General features: G+C 40.1%; 2 protein-coding genes across 6 annotated transcripts; both read right to left on the reverse strand.

Moving 5' to 3' along the window:
- Positions 1-131: 131 nt before the first annotated feature.
- msk (importin-7 msk) lies at positions 132-7,617 on the reverse strand. The gene is made up of 18 exons (XM_043431422.1): positions 7,379-7,617; positions 6,687-6,768; positions 5,902-6,052; positions 5,660-5,818; positions 5,430-5,586; positions 5,136-5,326; positions 4,783-4,956; positions 4,546-4,691; positions 4,047-4,330; positions 3,644-3,970; positions 3,310-3,496; positions 2,999-3,222; positions 2,739-2,831; positions 2,412-2,638; positions 2,036-2,241; positions 1,657-1,923; positions 1,418-1,561; positions 132-1,131 (listed from the first exon to the last, which is right to left on the reverse strand). The coding sequence occupies exons 1-18, from the start codon at positions 7,460-7,462 to the stop codon at positions 1,064-1,066; spliced, it is 3,171 nt and encodes a 1,056-aa protein (XP_043287357.1). The 5' UTR covers positions 7,463-7,617; the 3' UTR covers positions 132-1,063.
- An 840-nt stretch (positions 7,618-8,457) lies between these two features.
- LOC122417423 (clavesin-1) lies at positions 8,458-14,525 on the reverse strand. 5 transcript variants are annotated; one of them, XM_043430925.1, is made up of 6 exons: positions 14,288-14,525; positions 12,957-13,797; positions 10,299-10,702; positions 9,693-10,003; positions 9,448-9,541; positions 8,458-9,339 (listed from the first exon to the last, which is right to left on the reverse strand). In XM_043430925.1, exons 3-6 carry the CDS (start codon positions 10,684-10,686, stop codon positions 9,167-9,169), a joined length of 966 nt encoding a protein of 321 aa, XP_043286860.1. In that variant the 5' UTR covers positions 10,687-10,702; positions 12,957-13,797; positions 14,288-14,525; the 3' UTR covers positions 8,458-9,166. The 5 variants fall into 5 exon arrangements, with proteins under 5 accessions (XP_043286860.1, XP_043286862.1, XP_043286858.1 ...); XM_043430927.1 differs by lacking the exon at positions 12,957-13,797 and having other exon boundaries at positions 9,693-9,973; XM_043430923.1 differs by lacking the exon at positions 12,957-13,797 and having other exon boundaries at positions 14,288-14,524.
- Between the last annotated feature and the right edge of the window lie 1,012 nt (positions 14,526-15,537).

Below are 15,537 nucleotides of genomic sequence, written 5' to 3' on the forward strand. Positions count from 1 at the left end.
TTACTTATGTTAGATCATACAAGGAATGAAATGAAAATTTTTCTGGAAACATCACCGAGGTGAAGAAGGAGAGAACCGTCACTGCGAAAATCAGTTAGCAGCGACGAATGAAGATCAACAACGCAGGCTCGTGTTTTTCATAAAAATTAGCTTTTCGATATATTTATACCAACAATTTAACACATTTTGTTTTCAACAAACATCGTATCAAGTAAACGGAGGAATTTCCTTTTCTGTTGTATCTTCAGTAAGATGTATGGTCGAATAAAAAAATGATAATTTTGTCTCAACGAAAGGATAGAAACGACGTTTCAACAAATATAAGATGCTGGTAAGAAGTGTCATAGTACGAATTATTGTGGACATCACTGGCCGGTCCAACTATTTTTTGTCTGCATAATTTCATATTTCTTGTTATTTTCCTTTAATATAAAGCCTCCATAGTTTTTGCGTACGAAACTTGTGTACTACACCGAGTCAGGAAGAGTCTCAAAAGAAATGAAAGAATAAAGAACAAAAAACGGATTTTTCGTATATATAAATATATATACACACGATTAAAAAATGAGTTAGTATCCAAAGCTTGTTTTTATGTGAAAGTAACTTAGTCTTTGTGACGAAGCTAAATCCGATCGAAAAATCACGCTTTACAACAAGGCTAAGGTACATGATTTGCGATTTATTCCTTTCCTCGCATTTCTCTTTGTTTTGTTGACTAAATTTCAATGATATAACCACAGTAATATCATATTTGACAAATCGATCTCGTCACGGGTGCATAAGTATTGTACAATTTACTTTACACAAAAATAGTAGGTAAATAGGAAATGCATACTTGTCTTTGAAGTGGTCAAATATTACAGTCACGTTGCTACGTATCTTGTGTGTGTGTGTATGTGTGTGTTATGTATGTATGTATGTGTATGTGTGTGTGTGTTCAAATTTCTTTTCTTCCTTTTTCCCGGTCCTTTCTTTTCCGTATTTTTTGCAGTTCTTTCTTTTGCTTGCTGTTTATAATTTCATTAATTACTTATCTCCTAGTATAGAAATGTTAAAGATTTTTTTATCGACCTAGGGGAGTGCCACCGAAATTAAATGAGGTGGGCACAGTTTGCGAGTGGAAGGCGTAACCTGCGAAGTAAGGAGAAATAATGATAAGCACAATGCGGTTGTAGAACAAGGCTTTTGCAGGATGATTTTTATCTCGGATTTGCAACTTCAAAAACGATGAATGTTTTTTTTTGTTTATTAAATATTTTGGGGCTACGATAAAATCAAAGTCAAATTATATTTGACAAAAGAAGAAAAATAATGTCTTGAAATGTAACAATTCTAAGAGGACATAGAAAATGTGTTGTATTTTAATGTTGCAAAAGTGAATACGATGGGATGAAACTCAGTCGAAAAAAATACTCACCGCCGCTCTGTTCAATCCTTTTGCTCTCGAGAGCCGCCTTACGCTGATCCGCGAGAAGTATTACCTCTTGAAGCGCTTTCTGTTGCTCAGCTGTCAAATGGCTGGTCAAAGCTCTGTACCAAACCTGGTCCGTCCTTTCAATGTCTGAGCAAAAAATCGAAAAAAATGGATCACGTTCCAACGTTTAAATTTTCTTGCCAGATTTTCACGTTTCACAAAGTTGTTTGGCTCTTACTCACTTTGCATTATTTCCTTGAAAACGACGTACTCGTCCTGATTGTTTTCGTCAAAATCGAGAGGTGTGACGTAACATTCCAAAGTCGTTTCCTCGTTGCCTTCGTAATCGGAGTCATCGTCCTCGTCATCGTCGGATCTATGACTATCGAGTATCAACGAATTCACGTTGACACCGTGTTGTGCCGAAGCTTTCTCAACTTTGTCTTGAAGTTTCTCGAGATATTCCTGACTAGCATCGTCGATCTCGTCTTCGTCCGACGACAATACTTCTATAAATATAGCAATCATTCGTTAAATAAGGGTGAGGAAATTTAGTGCTTTCCTAGGAAATGGAAACAAAAAAACGGCCGCCGTTCGTTGAGTTTAGGAGTTGTTTCTCACCTTCCTCTATATCGCTTTCTTCGTCTTCGCCCTCTTCTTCCTCACCCTCGGCTACTTTTGCGGCGTAGGCTCTCTTCAAACCGTCGAATAGTAAAATCAGAGAGGGAATTATTTGTTGGGCGCATTCGTTGACCGCAGCTGGTATAGCTGGACCCATGCTGATCAGAGTGCAGAGACCGAGAACGCAAAGCTTGCGATCGTGCAAACTGCAAAATTTTCATTATTTTTATATAAACGAGACAAATTTTTCGAGATGAATTCGAGTTGAATTTTTTAAATCAAGGGCTGCTCTGAATAATCTAACGATGTGAAAAAGCATTCGAAATTTCGATCACATCGAACAAAGTGAAAAAAGAATCAAAATATAATTATATACCCAAGGAAGCAGTCTGTGTCGTGGATCCATTGTTTGATAAAATGAGAGGCTATCGGCTCGGTTGATTGTCCGAGTGTCCCTTGGAGACGATCCATAACTTCGAGACACAGAGCGGGATTGTAATACAGAGCTGCGATTACAACTTGTAGACACATCGTACGGAGTTCTGACGTTTTAACCTCTCTCGTCAAACGCTCGAGCACCAATTGCACCATTGAGGGTATACACTGAAAATACCAACGTTTCGGTTCGACTCATTTTTTCTGAATTTAATATTCACCCCGTGAACGTCGGGAACGTATCAGAGAGCGGAAAAAAAGACGTTACCTGGTCTATGTGACCTTTGCACTGCAGAATGATGACCTCTAATAATTTTGCAGCATGACATTCGGGATCTTCACCGGCATCTCCTGTGAGAATCTGCAATGAAAAATGATGTCAGAATGCACCCTTGGCTCAATGCAGGATGATCTTATACACATAAAATCATAGCGTGAAATTTAGTATTAGTATGAAAATTCGTTTTGCATCGCTACGAGTGTATGTGTGATAAACCATTTTTTAACCGAAGTAATTTAGAAACTAACACTTTTACACATGTTAAACATGGCCAATATATGATTTTCGTTGGATAAAAATGCAGGTGTATCGACGGTGATGTAATTGTGGAGGGCTGGCATCATATCCGTGAAATAATCGAAGCCATCCTTCTGGAAAAGCTGATACATGAGCTCCAGTACTTTCCACATATCTTCGGAAATGGTTTTACCCGTTAAATCGTAAACCAGTGACATGGCCTCTTCATAAAACTCTGCGAAGAGCAAAGAAAAACAGTTGGAATTATCGTTCGAATGAGGATATTACAAAAAGATAATGCAATGAAAAACCACAATCATACCGATAACGCTTTGACCGAAAATATGAGCAACGACTTGCAATACAGTGGGTTGTAACTGAGCCATTATTTGCGGCTGATTTTCCATGACACTAAGCAGCGTTGCTATCGTGTTGAGAAGACCCATGGCTGCTATTGCTTTCTCATCACTGCCTTCATCGGTTTCGAGCACTTGGCTGAATGTGGCAGCCTGCAAAGTGAAAAATATTGATTAAAAAACCGTCCAAATGAAATTGAAAATAAAACAATGAATACGTTAAGTAATTCGATGAACGATTTCAATAATTCAATGATCTTTCAATCCGCGCGACACACAGACATGTATCTGTGTACTTACCAAATGTTGACAAATCTCAACGGCGATAGGCATAAGTTGTTGTGTATAAGTGCAAACAATTTTCTGCATTACGTTTGTAAGATCGTCATTTTCCGTTTCCCTTATGATGTTTAATAGCTCGAGGGTTATTTGTTTTATCAGTGGTTCGATGTACTTTTGGGCTTTCGTCTGAGAGTTTAGAAGGGTTTGTACGCAAACGGCTGCTTCAACTTTGACCGGGAGATCTTGGTCCGTTAGGAGAGCGTTCGTCGTCAATCTTATCGCCTCGTAAAGCACCTGTTCTTGCTTGAATTTAATATCCGAAAAGTAGTGCAACACCCAACAAGCCTGTGGAAAACGTTAAAAAAATTGTGAGAATTTTGATCCGAACGATATGCAAATTGAATGATGAAACTTGGCTTACTCTAGCGCGCATGTGCCCGTGAGAACTGTTGAATTCCGGGAAAACGTACTGCACCAGTATTTTCTCCATCTGCTCTTTGTAAATCTTCCTCTTTAATAATATATCAGCCAAACTACCGACCATGTGGAGAGCACCGTCTTTTTGTCTAGGATCGGCGTTCGGACTCGTCAATACTTCCATACAAAATTGCATTGTTTTCTGTAGCATTCCTTTGCGTTTTTTGCAAGCTGAGTGCAGCAGCGTTTGAGCGGCCGTTACCGGAGACACAAAGTCTTCGAAGATATCTGCATTACGTCAAGCAGAAAATGAACATCGTTAAAACTCGTGATCCCTTCGTTTCTCGGTACGTACGTGGGTATTTTCATCATACCGATGGTGGTTTTCGACTTACTCTAACATCAACCAAATATTACGGTTCAAACCAGAGCCAAGGCATAAAAAAAGTGTTTTTAAAAAATTCGTTTTGCAAAAACAGGATAGCGATCGAGTGACTTATTACCGAACTTGACGCGAATATACTCGTGGGGATCGTTGTTCCAAAGTTCCTCATCAGCAGCGGAGTACGACAATATTGGGAAAAGTACGTCCCTGATTATCTCAAACATGTGAGGCTTCAAGAATTTCCACGAGAAGGCGTGACTCACTCTGAGGACAGAACGAAAGCAAGATATGAATAGAAAGAAGTTCTACAATCGTTGAAAACTGCAAACTATCGTAGTAGCTAGAATTTCCTTACCCTTGATTGATGTAATTTATTGATTGTTGGACAACACGCGGCGATACGTAAACTTTTCGGCGATACTGATCGAGAATTTTCAACAGTACTTCGAGAATTCCACCGCTGAACGTCTGCAAATACCACTCGGCGAATACTTTGTACTCCGACGTTACACTTCCAGGACTTCCGTAACTACAATAGAGCGAAAATAAAACATCGTTTATTGAGAATTGACCTTCTAGGAATTTTCGCCTCGAGTTTTTCTCGCAGAGTAAATAATTTCAAATAAATTTTCCTCGAAACGTCGTCTCTCTTTATCGTGAAATATGACTCGTTTTTCAGACTTATTTTTCAAATAATCGCAAACTCACCGCTCGAACATTCTATGCAGAATATGAAGTGCCCATTTCTTGCACTTCCACCAGGGCAATTCGCCGCGTTCGTCGTCATCGATATCCGGTCTGTTGGTTTCCGGCGGTACAGGTCTGTCCGCTACTTGACGAACGACGTCCATCCATTGCGAGAATACTTCCTTAGAAATGAGGTCCAGAGGAAGAGAGTACTACGAAAAAGACGATAAGATAAATTGAAACCTTGGGCTCTCGGAACCGCGATTATGACTAATTTGAATTTTCAAAAGTTTCGCAGTACGATCGGCGACTCACCTGCGTTATGGCAAAAAATATTTTTAGAATTTGTTTTTGAAGTAAAACCGATTGTTCCGATGGGTCGGGTAAAAGTCGTAAAATCAATTGATAAATCATCGGGAAAAGTAAATTCATAGCTTCGTTCAAAGGTCCTCGTTCTTCCGCTTTTTTGTACCTAAAAATCATATTTCCAAATGAGTCCCTCAATACGAGCACGAATAAATACTCATGAAAAGCATCAAACGTACTCGAAATTTTTAACCAGTTGATAAAGAGCGAGCAACACTCCAGGCCAGCACGAAGCATCCGGATTTTGCAAATATATCGTTATTTTGTCGACTATTTGTGTCCATCTTCCTGGGAAGTCGTGTTTAACGATGCTACTTATGCACACGGCCAGTTGAACTCTGTGATAAAACGAAATAATGATTTCGATTGCGAGTCGAGCTCGAACGATAAGATAAATTGTCAACATTTGCTACAATCGTACCTTATGAGTTCGGGTGCGTGGACGACAGCGTCGACGATCGCGTCACGTATCATTGCTCGATCCTGCTCGTGAATACTAAACGGCACCGAACCATTGTCTGCCTCGCGATCCGCCCATTTTGTACTTATTAAATTTTTCAAATAAATCGCACCTGTTATCCAGAATAGAAAAATCATTATTTTCATTTACTGTCTAACATCTTTCTGACACTGCGGGTACATTCGATATGGTTCCATTTTTCCAATTCTTGTTTTTGAATTTTCCTACTGTGTTCCGATGTCTCAAGTTTGACAATTTTGGATTTTGGAGTGTAGAACTTTGGTTAAGCCTCAGTAAATGTAACAACCGAACGATCCAGAAGTTTTTATTCTCTGCTACTTTGTTCAATTTTCATTTGACATTGTCTTTGTGGAATTGGGCTCGTGGTATATTCTAAAAGATCCACGTTATGAAATTATTTATTCGGTTCTACGAATTGCTGCCCAATGACTTCGGAATTGCGGATCAAAATCGTTCCTGGGTGTATGAAATTTTTTCAGAGTTTTAGCAGGAAGCGCACATGTGAACAATAGAAATTTGGCAAGTGTCCTAACGACGACTAGTTTCATGTTATTTTATTATATGGAAGCGAGTCAAAAATTTGTCTAGTAAATATATCAAATTCAATGAAAAATCAGGGCCATCCTTTTGCTCTGTTCTTTAATTGCACTCAAAGGTTTTTGGAGTTTCTGAGGTAAATAATAGAAATAAAAACAAAAAACATAAAATCTGTCTTTGATACCTACCGGCCTGCCTGACAGGCATTTCAACCTCCGAAGACATGACGACTTGCAAGAGAGTTGGAGCAAAACCAATGATTTTGTGAATCTGAAAAGAGATAGAATTCATGCCAAAAAATTGTTACATATTTCTCTTGTCTAACAATGGAATACGTAAAAAAGGTGTGAAAAAACATGGAGCGTGTGAAAGACGTAAATAGTAACACGCGTCATGTACCCGTGCTCCTAACTCTCGTATATATACTCGGTGTGAATAGATGGTAAAAAAAATGTCGGTATGACAATGTTGGTTAAACACGAGACAGGCTACACATTAGCACGGTAGCGAATAAAAATTGGAGCAATACCGAAAGAATTTGGTGTATACTACGGCCTTGATCTCGAATTTTCCATGTTCGTCTTGTGACAAACGAAACGGGAGGCTTTCGAGGCAATTGAAATGTTGAATTTTCAACACTTGATCGGAGTAGTGTGACGCGATGGACCGATCGTTAATTTTTTCCCATCGATCTTTTTTACTATTGAAATCCGTTCGATTCGCAAGTAAAATGTGCTCAGTACAGGGTGGCAAAGGGAGAAGGATATTTGGAGAAATAAGCAGGCTCAAAAGAAAACTCATGTCCGCTGATTGTTCATTTTGTCCGGCTGTACGAGCACGTTTTCCGCCCGTGGCCGTGGCATGAGGCCACAAGACTCACCTGGTCGAGTTGCTCTCCGGCTTGCTTCTGTTGGGCTGGATCTATCGTTGCTCGAAGCAATTCCGTCAATTTTCGTGGATCCATGACGATGCCTCAACTCCCGCGGTATCCCCGTCTCGAAAAAAGGTTTTTAACACGCAAATATTGGTATAAATGTTACAACGCTTGAAATTTTAACTCGTCGACTTTCCCCGTTGCGAGAATTTGACCCGGCGCATTCACCTCCACTACTGCGCTCACTCCGTTCGCTCCGTCGTCGCTCGTAGCTCGCTCCTCGTCACGTGATACATCAACAATATGGCGGATCCCACTTATCATCATCGCCCAATATTGAAATACTTCACGTCGTTCACGACTCCCGAAGCGGCATATACATCTCATGTTTTTTTTATCATTTTTACACTCTCGTTCCCACAGGACCAATGAAATTTAAAAAAAAACAAGTTTTGTGGCAGACGTATTACAATTTTTGAATTCAATAATTATTGTTTCTATAAAATCATCCCGCGCCAATATATATAGTTATATAACGTCACCATTTCAAAAGTTCAAAATGTTATTATTCAAAGAGGGCTTAATCTTACGGCTTGAAAAAAATCAAGTCCACAGAAAAAAATGGCTAAAGTGAATATGATTTTTTTTAAATTTCATTCGTTGAGCCGTTTCTGAACAATAAAATTTCGGCAATTGCATATACAGCAGCTACGTAGTGACTCGGTCGGTAAAAAATGTATAAAAATTAAAAAACACTAGGACTCAAGCGGTAAAAAATACAGTCCACCACACTGCTGCTGTATATGTTATCCACCGCGTTAATATTCTTTGTACAGCAGCAGCCGTTCCCATCTGTCAGTTTCCCTGACCATTTGGAATGTCCGATTCATCTTTTTTGCCATACGAGATTTCCTGTTCATTTATTTTCTTCAGTGCTAGAAATGGGGATGGAAAAGAAGTTGAGGACAAACGGTTTAGCTCTTTCGAAGCAGATGAAAAGCCTAATCTTCTCGATCAGCGAAAGTTACCCACAGAAATTTGAGTAAAAACCCTATTTTTTCGAATTTGGATTAAAAAAAAAATGGTTTATGCGTCGAAAAAATATATTATTTCAAAAACAGAGTGAGCAAAATTATGATACAGATAAAATATTCTGATTCGCACAACACTAAAAAACAATAACTAATGTACTGTTAAGGAATGAAAAAATAAAATTGTACTCCGGCCTTAATCGTATCGTTAATTTTTATAGATAATCCAAAAACAACGTGAACTTGCACTCGATCCACTTACCAATAAAAATATACAAGAGCAGTAAATTATTTGTATTATTATAAAACAGAAAATCTAATAGCAACATATGTTGATCGGGAAATACATAAAAATGTTAATACCATTAAAATAAAATCTATAAATCGCGAAAGCCCGCTACGCAATGTAAAATTAAGAAAACAACGAGTCTAGCACGGGTCCAAAATGAAGCGTTAACACTCCTTGAACTCCCCTTTGCTGACTTCGGTTTAAGGTAACTGATACCACCGACGACGGAATACGACAGTTTCTAAATGTCTATTATACACATATAATCCTGACATTGGAGTTTGAATCGTTTCCAATTACTTTATTTTTCTAGCTACGATTAAAAGGTCGATTTAATTAACTCGCTAATAAAAATTTCTTTTGTCCATCGCAACAATTCAAACTCCAATAGCATTAACGCACGGATAACACGTGGTTTATATCAACAATCGATTAATTTTAGATATTAAGGGCCAGCAGGTAGAAACTGGACGATTAGTCGACCTCGAGCTTCCGGAAGGAACCGGAAATGCTGCTGTCCAAAGCGTCGTTCGATGTTTGGCCACTCGTGCCATTGGCACACGTGCTGTCTTTGGTTATCTCAATGTACATATCGTCCAAGGCCTTCAACTGGTCTCGCTTCGATCGCAATTCCTTTTTGAAAGAGGCTGGAAAATCATGTAAAATATTATTTTTTCAAATGGCAATGAAATTTTTGTCTCGGGAAGATTCTTCACGAGTGTTTTTCACTGAAAATACGAGTCATTTTTTCTCACCTATCATATCGGCGAGTGGAACCTCGCCGCCGTACTCTTTGGGCAAAATCTTCGGATTTATAGTTTCTCTGAGATGATCGAGACTCTTGTGGACCTGTGAGAGCGTGAAAAAAAAATAACAATCAGAGAATTTGGAGTTAATTTCATGACGACATTCGTCGTCGATATTATCGTCGTTCTACGGGACAAAAAGAGACGAAAAAATCCTGCTTTTGGGCCTCTTCGAAAATATTTATTTCACTCACGAGGATTCGGGAGCGAAGTTTTTCGTTGAGAAGCGATATAGCAAACTCGATTATTTTGGTAGCACAGCCTGGTATATTGATGAAGTGCGTCTCCTTGTGACGCATCGGTGTACTGTTTTGTATGCACCTGAGCATATTTCGGATGTCATTGAGAGACCACGCGCTCAAATGGCCCATGGTAAGCCCGGACTCGTCATTGACGTGACTGTAGCCATGGACCTGATTGTCCTCATCATCCATGAGCGCTTCGACGACGAGACTATGCGCGCGTGCCATCTGGGCTGAAGTGTACTTGTAAGGGTCGAAACGTCCTGGTCAAATAAAATTTTCAGTATTTTCGTTGAATCTCGGGGAGGAAAAAAAAACTGATTTTTTCTACAAAATCGAACTTTTGTTTCGGGTGCTTCGAAACTTGGAGGTTTGGGAATTTTTACAGTAGAAATTTGAAAATTTTCAAACTTCGAAAATGGTGACCTGCTGGAATTTCGTGAGCTACGATTATTTTGAAAACTCAAATCTCACTGAGCCGAGGTTTGAAACTTTGAAAACTTTGAACACCACATTTGGTGGATTCAAAAAAATTTACAAAACGAAAACGAGGTTTACCAGCGCACGAGAGAATGACACGCCGACCGCGTTCGTCCCGCTGTTGGAGGGGTACGAGATAGCCACTGTCGATGATCGCTTCGATATCAGGATCGTCGATATCCAAATTTTGAAACCATTCCGGATAGAGTTGTCTGATGGTGAGATAACGTTCGAGCATTTCCTGAGCCATGGGGAGACTGAATTTTTTAGTTCGCAGAAATCTCAGTAGAAATACGGAATCCGTGCGACATTGTTTGATGTGCGGATGTTTCGAGATCCAATCGCGAAACTGCTCGAGAGAGTGTCGCCTCGTTGCGTCGTCTTCTCGTAGCTCTGCTCTCGCTGCGTCTTTCGCCTCGGCGCTTAAACCGCACTCGTAATCTTTTCCCTCGTTTTGACCACCCATTTTTTCTTTACTTTACCTGAAACACGTGCGAAGCGTTCAAAGTGATAATTGTTAATACCAACGTTTTTGTTATTATCGGAAATTTTTACTGGAAAAAAATAACGTTGATTTTATTGCTGTCTATTATGGGATATGCGACGGTGCAGTGGAAGCTCTGACGTCATGCGGACCGTTACTGGATTCACCAAAATTTTCAAAGAATTTGAGAAGGGTATTGGCCATGTTTTCTCGAGAACTTTCTTCGAAAGTTTCTCTTTGCTTTCGATTTTATTTTCCTGCAGACTCTTTCTCTGAGAATGATCAAACAACGGAACTAATTCGACATTTTTTTTTAAATCGTTTCGAACGGTATTCAGTAACCTCAATTTTTCTGACCAGAGTGTACCGATTTTTTGACGGTGCTTCGGAAAGCGAAACAAAGTTAAAACGAAAGAACAGCAAACACATCGATTTGGGAATTTATTTTTGTTCATTCTGCGAATTTTATCAAATGTCAAACATAATTGTCGCGTTAAGATTTTCCTCGTGCAAAAAATTAGTCGTTGAATGGGACACTTGGCCGAAAACCCGTTAGGATTGTCGCTTCATTATAATCGTCGATATTATTTAACACGGAACTTTCACGAAAACGTAACAAGGATGATTGATATTGAGAAGGATCACGCGTTCGATTGCCGCGGAGACGAGTTGCACAAGCGCGAGCGTGCTCAGCCTCGTAAAATACTTTTTAGAAAGTTCCTCGAGCATTTGCCTCGTCCGATCTCGACGACCCAGTGTTTTTGGTTATCATTGTGAGTGATTTGACTTGTTAATTCGTGTATTGTCCGCTTTCGCGTTGAATAAGAAAGAGTCGGTGATAAAAACGAAAAAACAACAAAGGAATAGAAATTGTGTACACACGCGGCGCTTACACACGAGATGAAGCAGAGGACGGAGGACGCGTGAAGGACAGCGCTGACCGTGTCGACCGTTCGATCAGCCGAGTCCGAGTAACGCGACTGTTCGGACTCCCGACGAATTTAAGCGGCGGAAATCTTCCCACCTTCCACGGCGTACACACGGATCAAAAGAAACGTTTTCCTCCGCCCCGTTGCCGCCAAGACTAAACTCTTCTCCTTCGTTTTACCGTTGCACCTTGTTTTCTCTAATCTTTTATTAATCACTCGCACACGCGATTACGATAACACTGGAAATACGGCTGGCGCGTAAATCAAAACAATTATTATAAAAGATGGCCGCCACACAAAAGACTTTCGAAAACGAAAAATCTGACTCGGCAATCTCTCGCCGCGGCGAGAGAGCTTCGCTGCTTTTCTCCGCGAGACGTCGAGATCATTTTTCATTTAATATTTGTTAATTAATAAATTAAACCCTGGAATGTTGTTCTTCGCAGTTTTTCTTCGCTCGCTGCGCGCAGAAGGGAATGGAAATACGGGCTGTTCCAGATGAGCTATATAGAGTTGCCAGGATCGCAAGTGGAGAAAGTACTTCCTGAAAGGAAACTCATCGCGTGTAGGCAGACCGTTTGTGGGTACGTGGACGAGGGACCCAGCAGTTCGCTTCAGCGGCGCCGCGATCGATTCTGTTTTTGCAGGAGCAACAGCACCGAAACAAAAATAAGACTGAAAAAACTTTCAGTTTCCTTTGGACCGTTTTTTCGATTTTTTTTTTTTTTTATTGTTTTTTTCATCCGTTATCCGCGTCATTGATAAAATGAAAGGTGAGATTGATAGTTGACGATAATTTACATTGATCAACAATTTAACGACACTTTAGTGGACGATATTAATTTGTTTTGATTTATCGATACAGATACGCCGGACCTGAAATCGGCGAACCCTTTTTTGCCTGTCGAATAATCCACCGACGTTAAGCGCGTGCGCGAACGTAGAAAAAAAAACATTTGCATTCCTCATTTCCGGCGTTTTTAACGGCGAAGGACTGTCGTTAAATTCGCAGATAAATAACGAACCGCATAAATTTGTCGACGACGCGCGGCAGCCGGAGGAAAATATGATTGAATAAGCTGAAAAATTAATCGCCGCCGTAACGCGCTCCGTCGACGCATACGTAAATTTTATTGCTGCATTAATGGCTCCCGGGAAGCGAACGAAAAAATATAATTGTCACTGCGCGGGCTCGAAACCGTTGACAACAAAGCAGGAATGAAATTATCGCTTTTTTCGTGGTTTTTTCCTCGCTGGAGCAACGTCCATGCTGAGATGATTCTCGGCGCGGGGTGAAAGTGAAAAAAAAGCATCGCTGCTCACCGCTCAATTTTTCCGCGTTCTCGATCTCTTTCTCCCTCGTTCTCTCGCTCCGAAAGTTTTACACTTGGACCGCGCGCGCCTGCCTCTCTGCACTTTGGTACAGTTTAATTTTTATTTCACGATGGAACGAGAGCTATTGGGGAATTAAATGAGATTGTACGTTCCGTCGATGTAAATAAGCTCGAGGTTCTCCGTTCCACTTTCGCTTTTCCAACGAGCTCGTCGATATGGTGCCGTGACTCATTGTCGCGAAGAAAAACTCTTTCGCGCGAGCACAAATACCATCGTAACTAATTCGATTCCTTCCATCAGTTTTTTTTTTTTTTGACAGCAAAGTTAAAATTTATCTGTCGAGTTCCACGGTCAATTGACCAATTAAATTTTATTCATCGTTTCGTAAACGCTGTTTTTTTTCACATTTTGTAGGTGTTGCGACATCAATATTGCCTCATGAGACCTTCGAACAGAGCCGGCTTATCCGAGGGCAGAATTAACCAATAATTAATCAAAGTACGACCGCTGGTAAGATCGGAGAGAAACCACCACGAGTTGCGTAAGAGAGCATAAAACGTCCTCGAAACCTTTCGAGAGGCTGTTGCCGTTGCTGTACAGGCGACAGCAACAAGGATTATTCTCGAGAGTGGGAATCGCTCGTGTCCCACTTGTCGCGTCGCAATAACTCGGCGCTGCAGACTCATTCAGCTCGCGAGTTCCAAAGGATTTCACGCGTTATTTGTTTTTGCCCAAAACACTAAACCCCCTCGTCGCATCGTTGAGCGGGCTTGACACTGTCGCTTCAGCAGTCACTAATTCGTCACGAAATTCGTGCTCGAGAGACACGCTGAAAATTTTTTAATATTTAGCCATGTAGACGATGCTGCGAGCACTGTTTTTCGGTAACTAATCTCTGACAGGTTATGAGTGAAGTGACTGAACGCAAATGTATTCAGTTAATATTTTTCTTTCTCTTTACGTCATCCTTAACCGTCATTTTACATAGATTTTAGTGTTTTCTTTTTTTCAAATGAGCAAGAATTCATTTAATTTAAAAAAGAATATTTATGAGATGTCGATATTGAAATTCGGCTGTTTTCGAAGATGAAGTTTTTCTTGAGGAGATTCCAAAAAAATTTCCTCGTTTCATAAGCAGAAGAAGTATAAAGTACACAAGGTCGAAAGTGGTCGACCCTCAAAAATCTTGAGCGTGAATTTTTCAATGCTCCAGTGTTCGGAAACTACGAAATTTTTACAATAAATTAGTATTTGTTGGTCGGCGAAGAGCGTGTGACAAAAGAGTTATGACCGTGATAGATGGGTTCACGAATACTTACTTTTGAAAGAGATGAGAGGGTGGTGACGTAGGTGAAAATCACAAAAGTAAAGCGAGTGACGAAAGAGCCAGAACGTGATCAAAGTCCGGAACAATTATGGAACAATGTGTATCGCACTGACTAAATGAAGGAACAAAAAAAAAGAAAGAAAGAATCGCGTAACAATAAACGCGCTCGAGCGAACGGTCGCGCGACCGAAAAGCTACGCGCCACATCGAGCAATGCCCGTGGATAAACGAAAGCTTTATTTACCGCGTGAATACGTACGGCGATGGTGCTGCCACCGCGCAGCCCCTTCCCCTCTTTCGCCCCATTGAAATCTCTCCCTTTCTCGCACAACGTATAAAACCTCCGAGTTTGAGCAAAGATTACGAACTTGAAAGGCGAGCGCGAGTCTCGAGCACACACGGATTTCGAGTGAAAGGTTTCACCAACGCGCGACTCTCGTTCCGATCGCCGATATTTCTCAACGATACGCTCTTATTATTGTTAAGCTCATTTTTCTTTGCACGCTCCTCCTTCTCTTCTCTTTCGGTTAATAATGCTCTCGCGGGGACGCTAAGATGGGACCGCGGACACTCGCGCACCGCTTGCTCTCGATAGCAACAAAACTTTCACCACGCGAAGAGAGTACTCGTCCTCTCCCTCGAGACGCCCGAACTATTGCACAATCCGTCAAATCGGAATAACTTTTTTATTTTTCATTAGAAACATTGAAATTTTCGTCGCAAAAAATTGAAAGAATTATCAAAATATGGTTTCAAAGAAAAATTGTGAGAATCTCTGAAGCCAATTTTAACACGAAACATCGAAAAAATTTCTTTAGAAAACATTTTTCCACGAAATAATAAAACCTTTTGAGTGTTGCTTCCGTCAGAAAACGATATTTCCAAACGTCATTTCTATTAGAAAAAAATCAAACTGGAATGAGGTGGAAAAAGAATTTGAAAATTGAAATTTCTGTTATTGTAGATGGAAAATATGTTTGAAACTTTCGGATAGCAATAAACACCAAATTGGAACGATTATCTGATGGCATATTGTTACAATTGAACCAGAAAAAAATCTGCTTACAGATTCAATTTGATAAAGAATGATTTTTTCTGATTTTCCTCGTGCAGGTCGATTCCATGGCTGATGATTTTTCACTTTTTATAATAGTTTACTCTTTATTGCAGGAACATTAAAATTTGATTTGAAAGTTGAGTTGTGAGACGAGCAAGCAAAGTGTCTGTACAATATTCGATGTA

The sequence above is a fragment of the Venturia canescens genome, chromosome 10, assembly GCF_019457755.1.
Source record: "Venturia canescens isolate UGA chromosome 10, ASM1945775v1, whole genome shotgun sequence".
Taxonomy (NCBI): Eukaryota; Metazoa; Arthropoda; class Insecta; order Hymenoptera; family Ichneumonidae; genus Venturia; species Venturia canescens.

What these genes read in the sequence shown, in the direction of transcription:
- msk (XM_043431422.1), bottom strand. Translation starts at nt 7,462, where the DNA reads ATGGATCCACGAAAATTGACGGAATTGCTTCGAGCAACGATAGATCCA. An exon ending in CCGGAGAGCAACTCGACCAG is followed by an intron (nt 6,769 to 7,378) that starts GTGAGTCTTGTG and finishes ATCTCTTTTCAG; the next exon opens with ATTCACAAAATCATTGGTTT. An exon ending in CACGCACCCGAACTCATAAG is followed by an intron (nt 5,819 to 5,901) that starts GTACGATTGTAG and finishes GTTTTATCACAG; the next exon opens with AGTTCAACTGGCCGTGTGCA.
- LOC122417423 (XM_043430925.1), bottom strand. Translation starts at nt 10,686, where the DNA reads ATGGGTGGTCAAAACGAGGGAAAAGATTACGAGTGCGGTTTAAGCGCC. An exon ending in TGTCATTCTCTCGTGCGCTG is followed by an intron (nt 10,004 to 10,298) that starts GTAAACCTCGTT and finishes TTATTTGACCAG; the next exon opens with GACGTTTCGACCCTTACAAG. An exon ending in TCCACTCGCCGATATGATAG is followed by an intron (nt 9,340 to 9,447) that starts GTGAGAAAAAAT and finishes ATGATTTTCCAG; the next exon opens with CCTCTTTCAAAAAGGAATTG.